Source organism: Trematomus bernacchii, unplaced genomic scaffold, assembly GCF_902827165.1.
Source record: "Trematomus bernacchii unplaced genomic scaffold, fTreBer1.1, whole genome shotgun sequence".
NCBI classification, from domain to species: Eukaryota; Metazoa; Chordata; class Actinopteri; order Perciformes; family Nototheniidae; genus Trematomus; species Trematomus bernacchii.
Window position 1 is genome coordinate 11,269,652 of NW_022987727.1, and position 12,294 is coordinate 11,281,945.

Consider the following 12,294-nt stretch of genomic DNA (forward strand, 5'->3'; position numbering starts at 1 on the left):
GGGACAGTATCAGGCGCATGTTGTGAAACAGTCACAGTTTCAAACCCATTAACATTGCGAATTGAAACAAAACTACATTGTTAGGTTAAGGGATAGAAGATGGTTTGGGGTCAAATGAAATGTTTGGGTAAGTTAGGTCATGTTCATTATGTAAATTGTAAATCCCAAAGTTCCCTCCAGAGGGAGTTTCTCTCCCCCCTGTCAGAAAATGCCTCCATTGGACTCCTTTGTTTACCTATGTAACATAGTGACATCACTATGTATCACACGTGCTTCTATTGGCTAGCGCTTCAAAACATTGTACGTACTAGGGGGCAGAGGTTTCCACACATCTCTAAGCAGTTGACCAATCACAACAGAGCCGGCCAGTTAACCAATCAGAGCTTCTGGTTTCAGACAGAGGGTGAAAATAGGTGCTGCAGCACAGGCAGTATGAGAAAAATAAAGTGCTTTTTGAACATTAAGGCAAGTAGACATGTCACAGTAAAGACACAAAATACAAATATGAACCTGAAAATGAGCATAGTATGTCCACTTTAATTATGTAATGAAAAATATGTCAACGTTGACCTATAGTTTTTACACTCGACAATATTTCAGAAAGTGTTGGATCAAAAAATGGCTGCTGTAACAAAAAAAGAAAATAAGGGAAAGCTGTGTAGTGAAATGGGTCATGTGGACAGTATTTTGGAAACACCCAAGGAACAACCTGCTTGAGCATACAGTGTGTTAAAAACAGGTCTTAACAGATTGAACATTTGATCAAACAGTAATTCTGAATAAACAGTTACAGCCATAGTCGTTTCTCCTACTTTTTTTAAATATACTGTATAGAGTGCCACAGTGACGCGTCCTAAAACCCGGAAGTAAACTCCTTCCGGTTATTTTATAATTTTCGAATCATAAATCTAATGGATAGATTTATGATCGATAGATTTATGATTCGAAAATTATAAAAGTAGGGTAGACATGTGGAGATTATCCGGCTGAACAAAACGTGATCTGTCTCTTAAAGGTAGGGTAGGTAAGTTTGAGAAACCGGCTCGAGATCGCTAGAATTTGAAAATACACAACCGGAGAAAATCTGCCACTTCCTTACAGAGCCCCTCCTCCAACACACACGAACGCGCACATGACCAATGAGGGCACGAGATAAGTTTGTGCACAGATGGAAGGCTGACAGGCAGGTAAGGCCATCCAGTTATTTTAGCCGGGCCGGCTAAAATGATTGGTCGTGCTTTTTACAGTACTACGGCTTCCACAGATGACATTTTTTTATGGATTTTTTGTCAAAGCACTTAAGATATTCATTGCTATCGGGATGTTAAGAGCATTCCATGGAATATAACAAAAAGTGTATCTTGAGCCGGTTTCTCAAACTTACCTACCCTACCTTTAAATGTGTGTCAACCACAGACCTTATTTCGAGCTATTTTCCAAAATCCTATGGAGAAATTGCATTGGTTTTTGTCGAAGGAACCGGAAGAAGCTTACTTCCGGGTTTTTAGGACACGTCACTGTGGCACTCTATTCACACGCATATATACTGCCCCACTTTCAAACTCACTGTGGCAGGCTCTCACAAACACACCAGTTTCTCACACTAATAACATACCAGGGCTGCTACCTCAGCCCTAGTTATCCCTCTTGGAACCCACAGCTCTTAAGCCATGCGTTGAGAGTAGAGAGCTGTGCATTATCCATTAGCCATGCTTTGTCTGGCTTTGATGGATCAAAGGGCCTGTAAAGGGCTGCAGGACCCAGGGCCACTGCCAACAAAAAGCGGACAGATAGGGAGAGGAAAGAGGGCTGACAGATGGAGATGGAAGGAAGAGGGCAGGGAAAGGGATGGAGGAAAGTGTGGGGGGGGGGAATGCTGAGGGTTCTGGGGGTCACGGCTCTCTCTTGGAGTCACCAGCTGGACTGTGCTGAAACAAGGCAGCTGAGGGCAGCGTAACAACTAGGGCTACACCCTTATACGAAGTTTCATGCATATTGGGCCAGTCGTTCTTTTCCTTAATCCTGCTTACAAACTGTCAAAGAAACCAACAAACCACACCAAACACATAAGCCTATTACAAATATAAGTAAGTAATACATTAGTAAGTAGTATGCATTGTTGCTTTAGTCATATTGTTCACTTTGATGTCATTGTACTGCTCTCAAGCTTCTTCACTGTTTTACTTTGTTTTTAAGAACATTTTAGGCATGTAACCAGCACAATCCGGAGCATGTTAGGACAAGCATGTTGTGGGTCTTTGTCTTTTTTCAAGGATATTTGGTTACTTGGAATCAAACCTATGACCTTCCAGTTTAAGACACTTAAAGACCAGGGACCATGAGGATGTAAGAACAACAGTGGAGGTACAAAAGGAAGGCTGAAAAGATTTCAGGAAAGCTTTGGGGGAAGGCGGAAAGGTAAGAGGAAGACAAACAGGAAGGCGTTTCTTAGAAATCGATTAGAGTAGAAAAAAGAAAGCGGAGAAAGGGGAAGGAAGTATTGAGATTGTAAGAAAGAGGAGGTTGAGAGAATACACAAAGCAAGACTGAGGTGAGGAGAAATTGGATTGAGACTAGGAAAACAAAGAAGTGGAAAGTACAACATTTGGAAGAAATATAAGGGAGAAAAGAAGCTGCTATACAAAATGGCAAAGTAAAGAGGGGACGTAAAAGGGGATGAAAATTGGACGGAGAGATGAGATGGGTGGAGGTCTATTAGCAGGAAGTTTGTGCGTAAGTGTTGGCCTGGGGAGATGGAATCTGGTGTGGTGTGTTTGTTCTGGCTTAGCTGCCACCCTTAGCAGGCCCCTTCACTGGGCACTGGGAGAGAGGGATGTAGAGGAATAAATGGAGGGGAAAAGGGACAAATTAGAAATAAGAAGTAAATGGTATAGTGTGATGCATGCTGTCAGAAAAAGAAAACATTCAAAATGTGGTAACCGTCGTCATAACAAGTGGAAATTTGAGACAATGTGGATGGTGTGGACTACTTCCAAGATTAAAGGAGAAACTGGAACCAGTGAGTCCAGAAGGTTCTCATTTGTCTTGTTAGACGCTAGTTGAATTGCTTGAATTTTCCAATGATACCACCAGATTTCATTAGGAGTTTTGTGGCTTCCATTTTAATGTCTGGCACATCGAGCCCTACGAAGCAAGCATGAGGCGTTTGCTGACCTGGTGACATACAGCACTTACCCAACCTCTCAGTTTTCTGTGGACTTTCCAAATTTAAATTCTTCTTCTGGGATAGCGTATTGTCTCAATGTCAACATCATCAAGCTTTATAAGGCTCGAACATCAAGAACTTGAATACAAACTAATCTAAAGAGGTAATTAAGTGCAGGTGGTGTATAAACTCAGGTGAAGGGAGTGAGGTGATTAGGCAGGAGAAGAGGAGGATTCTGATTGGCTGGGAAAACATGGCAAGCACTTGAAGCAGGGAGGGACTAATGAGGTAAATGGAGAGCAGGTGTGTAGATTGGGAAAGGAAAAAAAAAACAGTATGTTCGTCCCAAAACTCTGTTTGGTATTTTGGTGCTGTATTTTTTTTCCCACGTATGAATTATACATTTCAATGAACATAAATATTAATATTCAATGGCTTAATAGATAAGTCTTTTCGTTGTAAGACCTTGGTTTTGTTTGAATACTGTATTTACATATTTCTTACTGACAGTTTGGCATTCAGTGTCCTATATCCACACATGCAACACAAACCACTATCAAGAACTCTACATAATTATCAATTAAACTACTATTATTGAATGTTTAGGCATACTTCATAGACTTTAATGTTTTTATATACAGGAATCTACCCATTCATATTTTTTACTAAGATTTCTGGGTCAAGTGATTTAGTTCAGAGGAGTCAAGGAGGGACCTAAGGAAGAATCCAGTCAACAATAAACCCAGGAAAAAAGAAATGTAACTCTGATAAGTCAAAAAAGTCAGATATCCTATATTTGGCCACAGTCACTGTTCATGGATGCTGTACTGAAAACTTGCATGAAAAATAATGAAAGTATCTGAAGAGTTATTCCAGTTTTATCACTCAGATATCTGCATTGTAAGTCACACTGGATCTATCACAAATGAAAGAATGAAGGAAGAATGTACAATAATCTTCAGTATGTGAATGCACACAAACAGTCAAGCACATACTGTACATTGTGAAATCCCCAGGATCCCACAGGTATGTATACCAGAAAAGTGGAATAGATAACAGATAACCATCTACTTACTATTATTGGCTGCTTTGCATAAACATTTAGGGTTAAAATGTTTACTGAAGGTAGAACAATTAAAAGGCAGTTCAGTAGAGAGAAGACAGTTGAGAGGAAGAGGCATATTTTCTCTTAACAGTAAAGACAGTGATTGAGATATTTGACCGGGGCAGGAAGGAGATCATTGCTTGCTTGTCATGGTCGTTGGAAATTTGAGTAGAAGAATGACAGAAGCAGGGAACAGCATGTAAAGATCAAGGACTTGATTGAGAGCCACATTTGTATCTTGGCATATGTCGTCTAGAGTAATTCTCATTGATTTGAAAGGGACTTTTTGATGTCCATCCTCTGATCTAAAAGAAAACCCTGACAACTAAAAGAAAACTAATCTACATCAGCTTGAGGGAACTAGGACATGGTCATACATTGGGTTCAGACTGGGAATAAATAAAGAACCACAACACAGGATAAGATTTGACATTCATTTCCCAGTGGAGATGGAAAAAACTAACATTAATTCTTAGAGTGAGTCATGCAAGAACATTGTCCAGTTAGTCATTTGATAGCCGAAAGCGAACCGGTTTCCTGCGACTTCTGTCAGAAAAGGCGAGTCTCGATTTAGCTCATTATCTGTCCGTCTGGCTTCCTGTTGATGTCCGTAGTTACGTACAAGCATAAGTAGGAGACCAAGTTTGATTTTAAAGTAAGAACACACAGTGTACAACACACACACACATGCACTGAGGTGACACACCCTCAGGTTCAGGGCCTGTGCAACTTCCTTTTTGTGCACAATGAGATATACACAAGCCCTTGCCCTTTTCCTGTATCCAAATAAACAGTCCAAAAAGGGCCATGTAGCAGGAACACTGCTGTGTGTGTGGGTGTGTGTGTGGGTGTCCATGTGTTGCGTGTGTTACGTAAGCATGACTGTGGCCCTCGGCCCCCTTCATTAGGGCTGCTGTTCGGCTCCTGCTTCCTTTGGTCACAGTTCATTGGCCTGTAGGCTTATTATAACAGACATGAGAGTTGGATGTGTCACTCCGTATGTTTCTGTCTCAGTGCTCCTCCAGGGGTGTATTTGGCTTTTCAATTGCCCATACTTCACAAACATGCTCTAAATCATCAGCTGCACTTGCATTTTATGTGGCACTTGAGTGCATCTAAGTAGTTTTGCAGACAGTGTTTATCCTCTTTTTTGTGTAGCTCTTAAAAATGTCACTACATGTAGTCCTCCCACAGTCTGGCCTCAACAAGTTGCACTGCTGAGCTGTCTGATATAAATAATATCCTAATGTTAGGTGGGCAGTGTCCCAGGTGTAGTCGATTAAGATACAAGGTTATGATTTTCTCTGCAATTACAAATTCCTGGTCAACAATACAATGGCAGTTACTGTTTGTTGTTGATTGATGTATTTAAGATATTTGATATATGTTGTTATTACTTCTGTATGCCAAGTGTTGGTCCCCTGCATTTTTTAGGGACAAGTTGAATTATTTAATTCATTTGAATTGATTAGATCAAATTGGGCCGGTGGTTTTTTTCTAACCCTGCTTACAAAAAAACACATTTAACCAAAAACATAACCTCCTTGGCAGAGATAACTACTTTATTTTTTGTATTTTCTGATTCAAACCATTTTAACATTTTGAGAAACACCTTTTGCTTTTAACAAGAGTTAAGTTCTGGAACGTTCCCTTACTTTGACAGTCCTGTTAAGCTAGCACCCAAGTTACAAGCTAACTTTTAAACATTTAACAGTCAACAAACACCTTTGCATTTATCGTCTATTTTCCATCTGTGGTGTAAAATCCAAAGAGGTATCTTATGTAACCTCTGAAATAGTTTTGTAACATCTTCTCCGCGTGACATGCTAGTTTTCTTTACTTTGTTGTTAGCAAAGGGAACATAATAGCCTAGCTAACTGAGGCTAATGCTATGTAAGCTCTACAATAACAGGCTCATAGTATTTCCTCTTTTCTTCCCCACAATCGCTGTTATGTTATATTTTTTAAACATCTTACTTTAAGTCAGTTCTCAATGCTACTTAACAATATTACATTGCTAACAAGCGATTAGCCAACTTTTTTAGCAGCGACAATGTAACACTGCTTTTAGTTGTTTTGTTAGTTTGTCGCTTGTAGTATTATAGCATACATTTCTACCTGCTCAAGCATTATATTTTACTGAAAAAGATGGGAATGGTATCAAGTCTTTAGTTTCAATATTAAATCAGACTTTGGTGTCTTTTGTGGATTTATCCATCTTCCTGTCAGAGGACTCTGTCCTGAAGCAGTTTTTTCCTGTGTGTGCAAACCTTGTATTCACATGTGGCTGTCTTTGTGTGTTCCAGGTCACCTCGGCATGCATCCCAGCTCCCACCAATGATCTGGTAAGTCTCCTTCATCTCTTTTCCTTAGTAGCATTCTGTCTATAAGTGCAGTTTTCCCTCTCTGTCTGGCCTTAGTTAAGAGCTATGGCTTCCCAAAACCACTGTATGGTTTCCTCTTGCTGCATTCCTTTTGGGAAGCCGAGCCCTCAACCCAGTTTGAGCACAGTTTGATCACTGCTGGATTCCAGAAAAAACTGTTGATGTTGCTACAGGAAGTAGTAATGTTTATCCATTAGAGTCTGTTTGTTTAATTAACTCTCCTTTCCTTCCTCTCACCTCCTTTCGACCTCCTCCATTTATCCAACGTCCTCCTACCATCCTACTCTTCACACCCTTATCTCCTATCTTCTACTTCCTATCACCTTTTCTTACATCCAGCAGCGTCGAGGGACCGCTCCTTCTCGACACATCCAGCACCTGGTGAGCACACTTAAACCTCACATCCTGTCTCCTTGTCTTCCTCATCTTCATACTCTTTATCTGCATCTTCCATTTTCTGTCTTCACCCTCCATCCCCAGTGTCATGCTATCTATCTTGAAAATGTCCAAACCTGTTAGGGAAAATGTGAAAATAACAAGAACAAATGTTGAGGATCTAATAGGCTGCCTTGTTCATTACGCTCCATTTTAGTGAGGTGCCAAGAACTCCGCTCTGTACTTGCTATCTTTCAAGTTGTAACACTACACAAATTGTGTTTGGTTCAAATGGCTTACTGGTTCATTAAGTGAAAAATAAATAAAGCATCTGAGCTTGAATGGACCATGCATTTGGATAATGGGATGGCCAACTGTATCTTTTCTTTTTTACAGGGGTCCACCAAGTCTCTGACCTACACCAAACAGAGGAACACCCTGCCAAGGTAAACTTCATTACATTCATTTCTTATAATATACATGTTTGTTTTTTTATTGAAGTACAAGTAACAAGTATGTTAGCACTGAGAGACAAGGGAGAAATGTTTGATCAAAATATCTTCTTCTCCTGTGTTTACAACTTAAGAACAACCAGGAAAAAAATAGTACATTTATTTATGTTTCCTTCCAGGTGTTTTTTTTTTTTTTTCCTGCAGTAGACTTTGTTTTATTGGCAAATGTTTAAGTCCTTAAGGGGAGAAATGTATTTGAATGTGCTACTTTTAGTTTAATTTAGAACATATGGTGGTGGTGCATTACAGCCTCTTGTGGCTGACATGAGTATTACAACAACAAACAACATTTGATGGGAACATTTCAGGTTTAACTGACGGAAAATGAATACAATAAGAAAGGAACAAAAACGATTTTTCCAGTTCCTAAGCCATAAACACATTATAGAAAATATATATTATTTGCCATTTGCCTCCTCCTTCTGTATATTGCTTTGCTCCAGAGAAAACATATTTAATGCTAATAATTGGCTATGAGTTTCCACATCTGCACTGCTCCTCACTTTGCTCGAACCATTATCCTTTTTATACTACCCTCCTCACAGTAATGGCAACCTTCTTCATTCTTTCAGGAAGGTTAAGTATCAGTCATGTGCAGGAACAAGTTGGCTTTAGATCATTCCTTCATGTCACACATAGTATCCAATTTCTCTTTTTTCCTTCCATCCTCTATTTTCCTTTTCTCTCCATCCATGCATGCAGCCTGAGGTTTGCGTCAGAGTGTGTTCGTGTTGATTTGCTGCAAACAACCCGTGACCTTATGCTCTCTTTTAAACCCCCCTCTGCGTTTCCTTGTCCAGGAGCTTCAGTGTGGACCGTGTGATGGAGAGAGTCATGGAGCGCCACTACGACTTCGACCTGACCTACATCACCGAGAGGATCATCTCCGTGTTCTTCCCCCCGAAGCTGGAGGAGCAGAGGTACCGCGTGAACCTGAAGGAGGTGGCGGCCATGCTCAAGTCCAAACACCAGGACAAGTTTCTGGTTAGTGATTACAGAAGTTCTTTGGTGCAGCAGTGATTTAACTTCCCTCCTGAGAGTATTCTGGAGAAACTTGTTGCACAATAGAGTCACACAGGAAGCCACAAAATATACTTGGCAACCCACAAATAAGCAGTTTGTATTCTGTCACTCCCATGATTAACATAGTTTCTGTTCCAGCTCCTGAACCTCTCCGAGAGGCGTCACGATATCACACGACTATACACGAAGGTAGACTTTGTCCTCGCACTTTTTGGGAGAATTCAGTGCACAGCTTTACATTAAATCACCTCAAACAACATGATCTGTTTCTCCATCTCAATCTACAGGTTCACGACTTTGGATGGCCAGACCTCCACGCCCCACCGCTGGATAAGATCTGTGCCATATGTAAGGCCATGGAGACGTGGCTGACCTCCGACCCCCAGCACGTGGTGGTCCTGCACTGCAAGGTTAGAGTTCGCTGCCATGTTGGTTTTCTTCCCCTAGACAGATGCCCCACTGTTTGCCAGGCTTTCAAACAGGCAGATGTTCCCAAAAGTAGTTTTGTTGCTATAAATATGGAATTGTAAACACAGCTAATTTGCTAGTTTTAACCTGGGTAGGGGACTTATTCTGCAGATTATAGGTGATCGGGAAGAAGACTGGGAACCAGTTCCAGCTACATGAAATTAAACATTTTTACAAGTGCCTTCACAATGAAAACATGCACCATATAATGTATTAAGTACAACAACAACTTTTATTTGTGCTCATAAAAGACATTTACCTTAAATTGCTCTTGGATTAAAAAGGACATATCCTGATGGGGGGGGGTTCGATTAAATGTGAACCTATAAACAAAATAAGACCTGGTTCCCTTTGGCAAGCATATACGGTTGTACAGATGGCAGTTAAATCTGGCCTGACACAGGTGAACTAGTGCAAAGGAGTTCTTTAATATTCACTCAAAGTAGGTAACAGAATGCTCAAAATCAGCTTAAATAGAAAATAGAAATGAAGACAGCAAAAAAGTCTCCATACTGTCTGTGCATAAAGTGAAGGTGTGTAGTTCTCCACCTCCGAAAGAAAAGGTCGTCCTGACAGTCTGATTGGCTGAGAGGGGAAATGCACCAAGCTGCTTTCAGTTCATAATTAGGAACCAACAGGTGACCTGAATAACCTCCAATCAACTCAGGAGGAGAGGGACATCCAGCTGAAATGAATTAAGAAAAGGGAATTACAACAAGTCTCCAAAGTGTTAGAGAATTCTACAATAGAGTACAAAACACACATACATTCTAAAAAAAAATGATCCTACTTGGAGATTAAGTATATTTTTAGCGTTAAATAAATAAATATGATTTAGTTCATACCTCAGTTTATTTTGAATAAAGCTTCTAGTCAATACCATGACAGAAGTGTCAAAAATACTAGTACTCTTATTCTCATTGCATATTCTTACTTTAACTTTTAATGTTCAATAAATAATTTGTTCTATTTTCAAATGTTTATTTCATCTTTAATTGTATTTATTTATAAAATAAAACAACTATGCAAAATCTTTAATGACTAGTAACTTAATAAATGCTAGATTCATAAATAAAGTTAAAGTACAAGTATGAAGTAGCATAACATTAGAAAGTAAAACATTAAAGGGGACCTATCATGCAAAATGCACTTTTTGATGTCTTTTATACATAAATATGTGTCCCCGGTGCGTCGGGGAACTCACGCAGCTTCAGAAAATAAAACCTTTTCTCTTTTCCTCCGTACCCAAATCTTTTAAAAACTGGGGTACAACGAGCGGATACAGATTTGCTGCCGATATGACGTAATATCGGATGGTGGACCCACAGAGAGTTGCTATCAGGAACAATGCCTGACGTGTTTTGGACGTAATATGGTATTTTTTTACATTAGCAAGCCTCGCTAACACTCAGAGCTAACCTGTACTGTAGAGTACCGTGTTTAATAAGCAGGAAATAAAAAAAGGAACTCACCTTGTGATAAACCCACAAGAGAAAAAGCATTTGAGCTCCATACTGTTTCAGAAATAATCCTTGATGTGGTTTAGAACAGGATGGCGTTTTATCACAGCAGAATTTAACTTTATCTCCGGTAGAATTCTGATCAGGCATTAGCTCCGCCTCCTCTTTTCTTTTTTTTTCAAGCTAAGGACCCAAAATCTGCGTTTCTCTAAACAGGGCTGAAACAGAGGGATATGAGGGATGTCTCAAATGCAGGATCTGTTTGTATTTTGAGCAAAACACATCAAAGACATGTTTTTATATATTTTTATATATCTGAGACCCATAATATATGCCTTAAAATAGCATGATAGGTGCACTTTAAAATGAAACTCAGGTATGCTAAATGACTGTACTTGGAAAGCTAGTAACATAGAAATAAAATAGAATAGAATAAAAATAAATATAGAATAGAATTAACCGTGATAAACAACTAACCACCTGGATGCTTATTTATGATGCTGCGACATGCTTACATGGATTAATATCAACATGTATGTCGATGACATTTGATTTGATTTGCTTGTTTTCAGCTTTAATCTCTCCATCACTTATTTAAATTAATGAAGTCAGATAGTGCTGTTGAAATATAACTTCTTGAAAACCATTATTAAAGAGTGCACAGTTAGCCTTAAAATGAACCCTACAACCCACAAGAAACTCTGTGAACTCCATGTTTAGTGAGTCATTTTATGTCATTCTGCCAGGAAAGTGATGCCAGTTTTGACTTTTACCAGCGTTACCAAAGTGAGCAGCTAACCCCGAGGGGAGACCGGGCTCCCACGGCCTATCCGCATGTTTATTTATTGCTTTTGGTCCGGAGAATTTAAATCCTAAAACCAGACTGCTTCTGTGGTCTGCTGACTCTCCATTACATTCCAGCTCCAGAGGCCCTTCTCTCTACAGCTGTAGAAGAAGAAGAAATTAGATGGGGATATAAAAATGTCAATTGGGGGACACATGGAGTAAAACAGGCTTTAATTTGTGCTCAGGGTGGAGGTGGAGTGTTGGTGGGATCACATTAAGAATTTGAGGCTGGAATTTCTTTGGAATGTGTTGAGGAGCAGCCAATGAGAGAAAAAAGAAACCACAGGAAGCTTGTAATTTGCCTGTCCCCATGGGGTCTCTTACTGACAGCAATTAAGCTTTGGTAGTGCAAACCACCATGCTTTGGAGAGTTATGGATTACATCAAACGGGATAAAAAAAAGGTAACTGTATTTCCTTGCAGATACATTAAACATAGACGTAATCAGATAACGGTTACAGTTCATTTCAAGTTCAAGGAATGTTATATTATGAAGCACATGCATTTAAATACTTCACAATAACACCAGTTATCTTGTTAAAAAGGCCTTATTATATTTGTCGGGCATGTCCCTTTCCTGTGGTGTGTTATATAGGTTTGTGTGCATATAAATGATCTGCAAAGAGTCAAATCCTTTTTGTAATGCGGACACCTGATTTGTTAAACAAAACATTAGTACTTTACTGATTACTTTTCTTTACAGGTAGATAGTAATTGTAATGGATTACATTTTTAAAGTAACCCTCCCAACTATGCAGACCACAGGATGAAATCTGCACATCGTGACTTTGCCTCCTCTTCCTCCTGCAGGGCAATAAAGGTAAAACAGGCGTGATCATCGCGGCCTACATGCACTACAGCAAGATCTCTGCAGGGTGAGTGTGTTTCAGTTTGTGTGTTCAAGACATCCAAAGAAACACCATTTGACATGTTCATAAAACATCCACACATTAAA

The 12,294-nt window shown here is 39.6% G+C and overlaps 1 protein-coding gene across 8 annotated transcripts in view; it reads left to right on the forward strand.

Moving 5' to 3' along the window:
• tns2a (tensin 2a) overlaps positions 1-12,294 on the forward strand; it is a 67,340-nt gene that overhangs the window by 38,115 nt on the left and 16,931 nt on the right. For 4 of the 8 annotated variants that reach the window (XM_034145270.1, XM_034145275.1, XM_034145273.1 and 1 more), the window contains exons 4-10: positions 6,578-6,616; positions 6,995-7,036; positions 7,427-7,476; positions 8,343-8,526; positions 8,704-8,754; positions 8,853-8,975; positions 12,150-12,214. In XM_034145270.1, coding sequence (XP_034001161.1) covers positions 6,578-6,616; positions 6,995-7,036; positions 7,427-7,476; positions 8,343-8,526; positions 8,704-8,754; positions 8,853-8,975; positions 12,150-12,214 — 554 coding nt within the window. The remainder of the gene's footprint in view (positions 1-6,577; positions 6,617-6,994; positions 7,037-7,426; positions 7,477-8,342; positions 8,527-8,703; positions 8,755-8,852; positions 8,976-12,149; positions 12,215-12,294) is intronic. The other 4 variants (XM_034145272.1, XM_034145274.1, XM_034145276.1 and 1 more) reach the window with 2 other exon arrangements.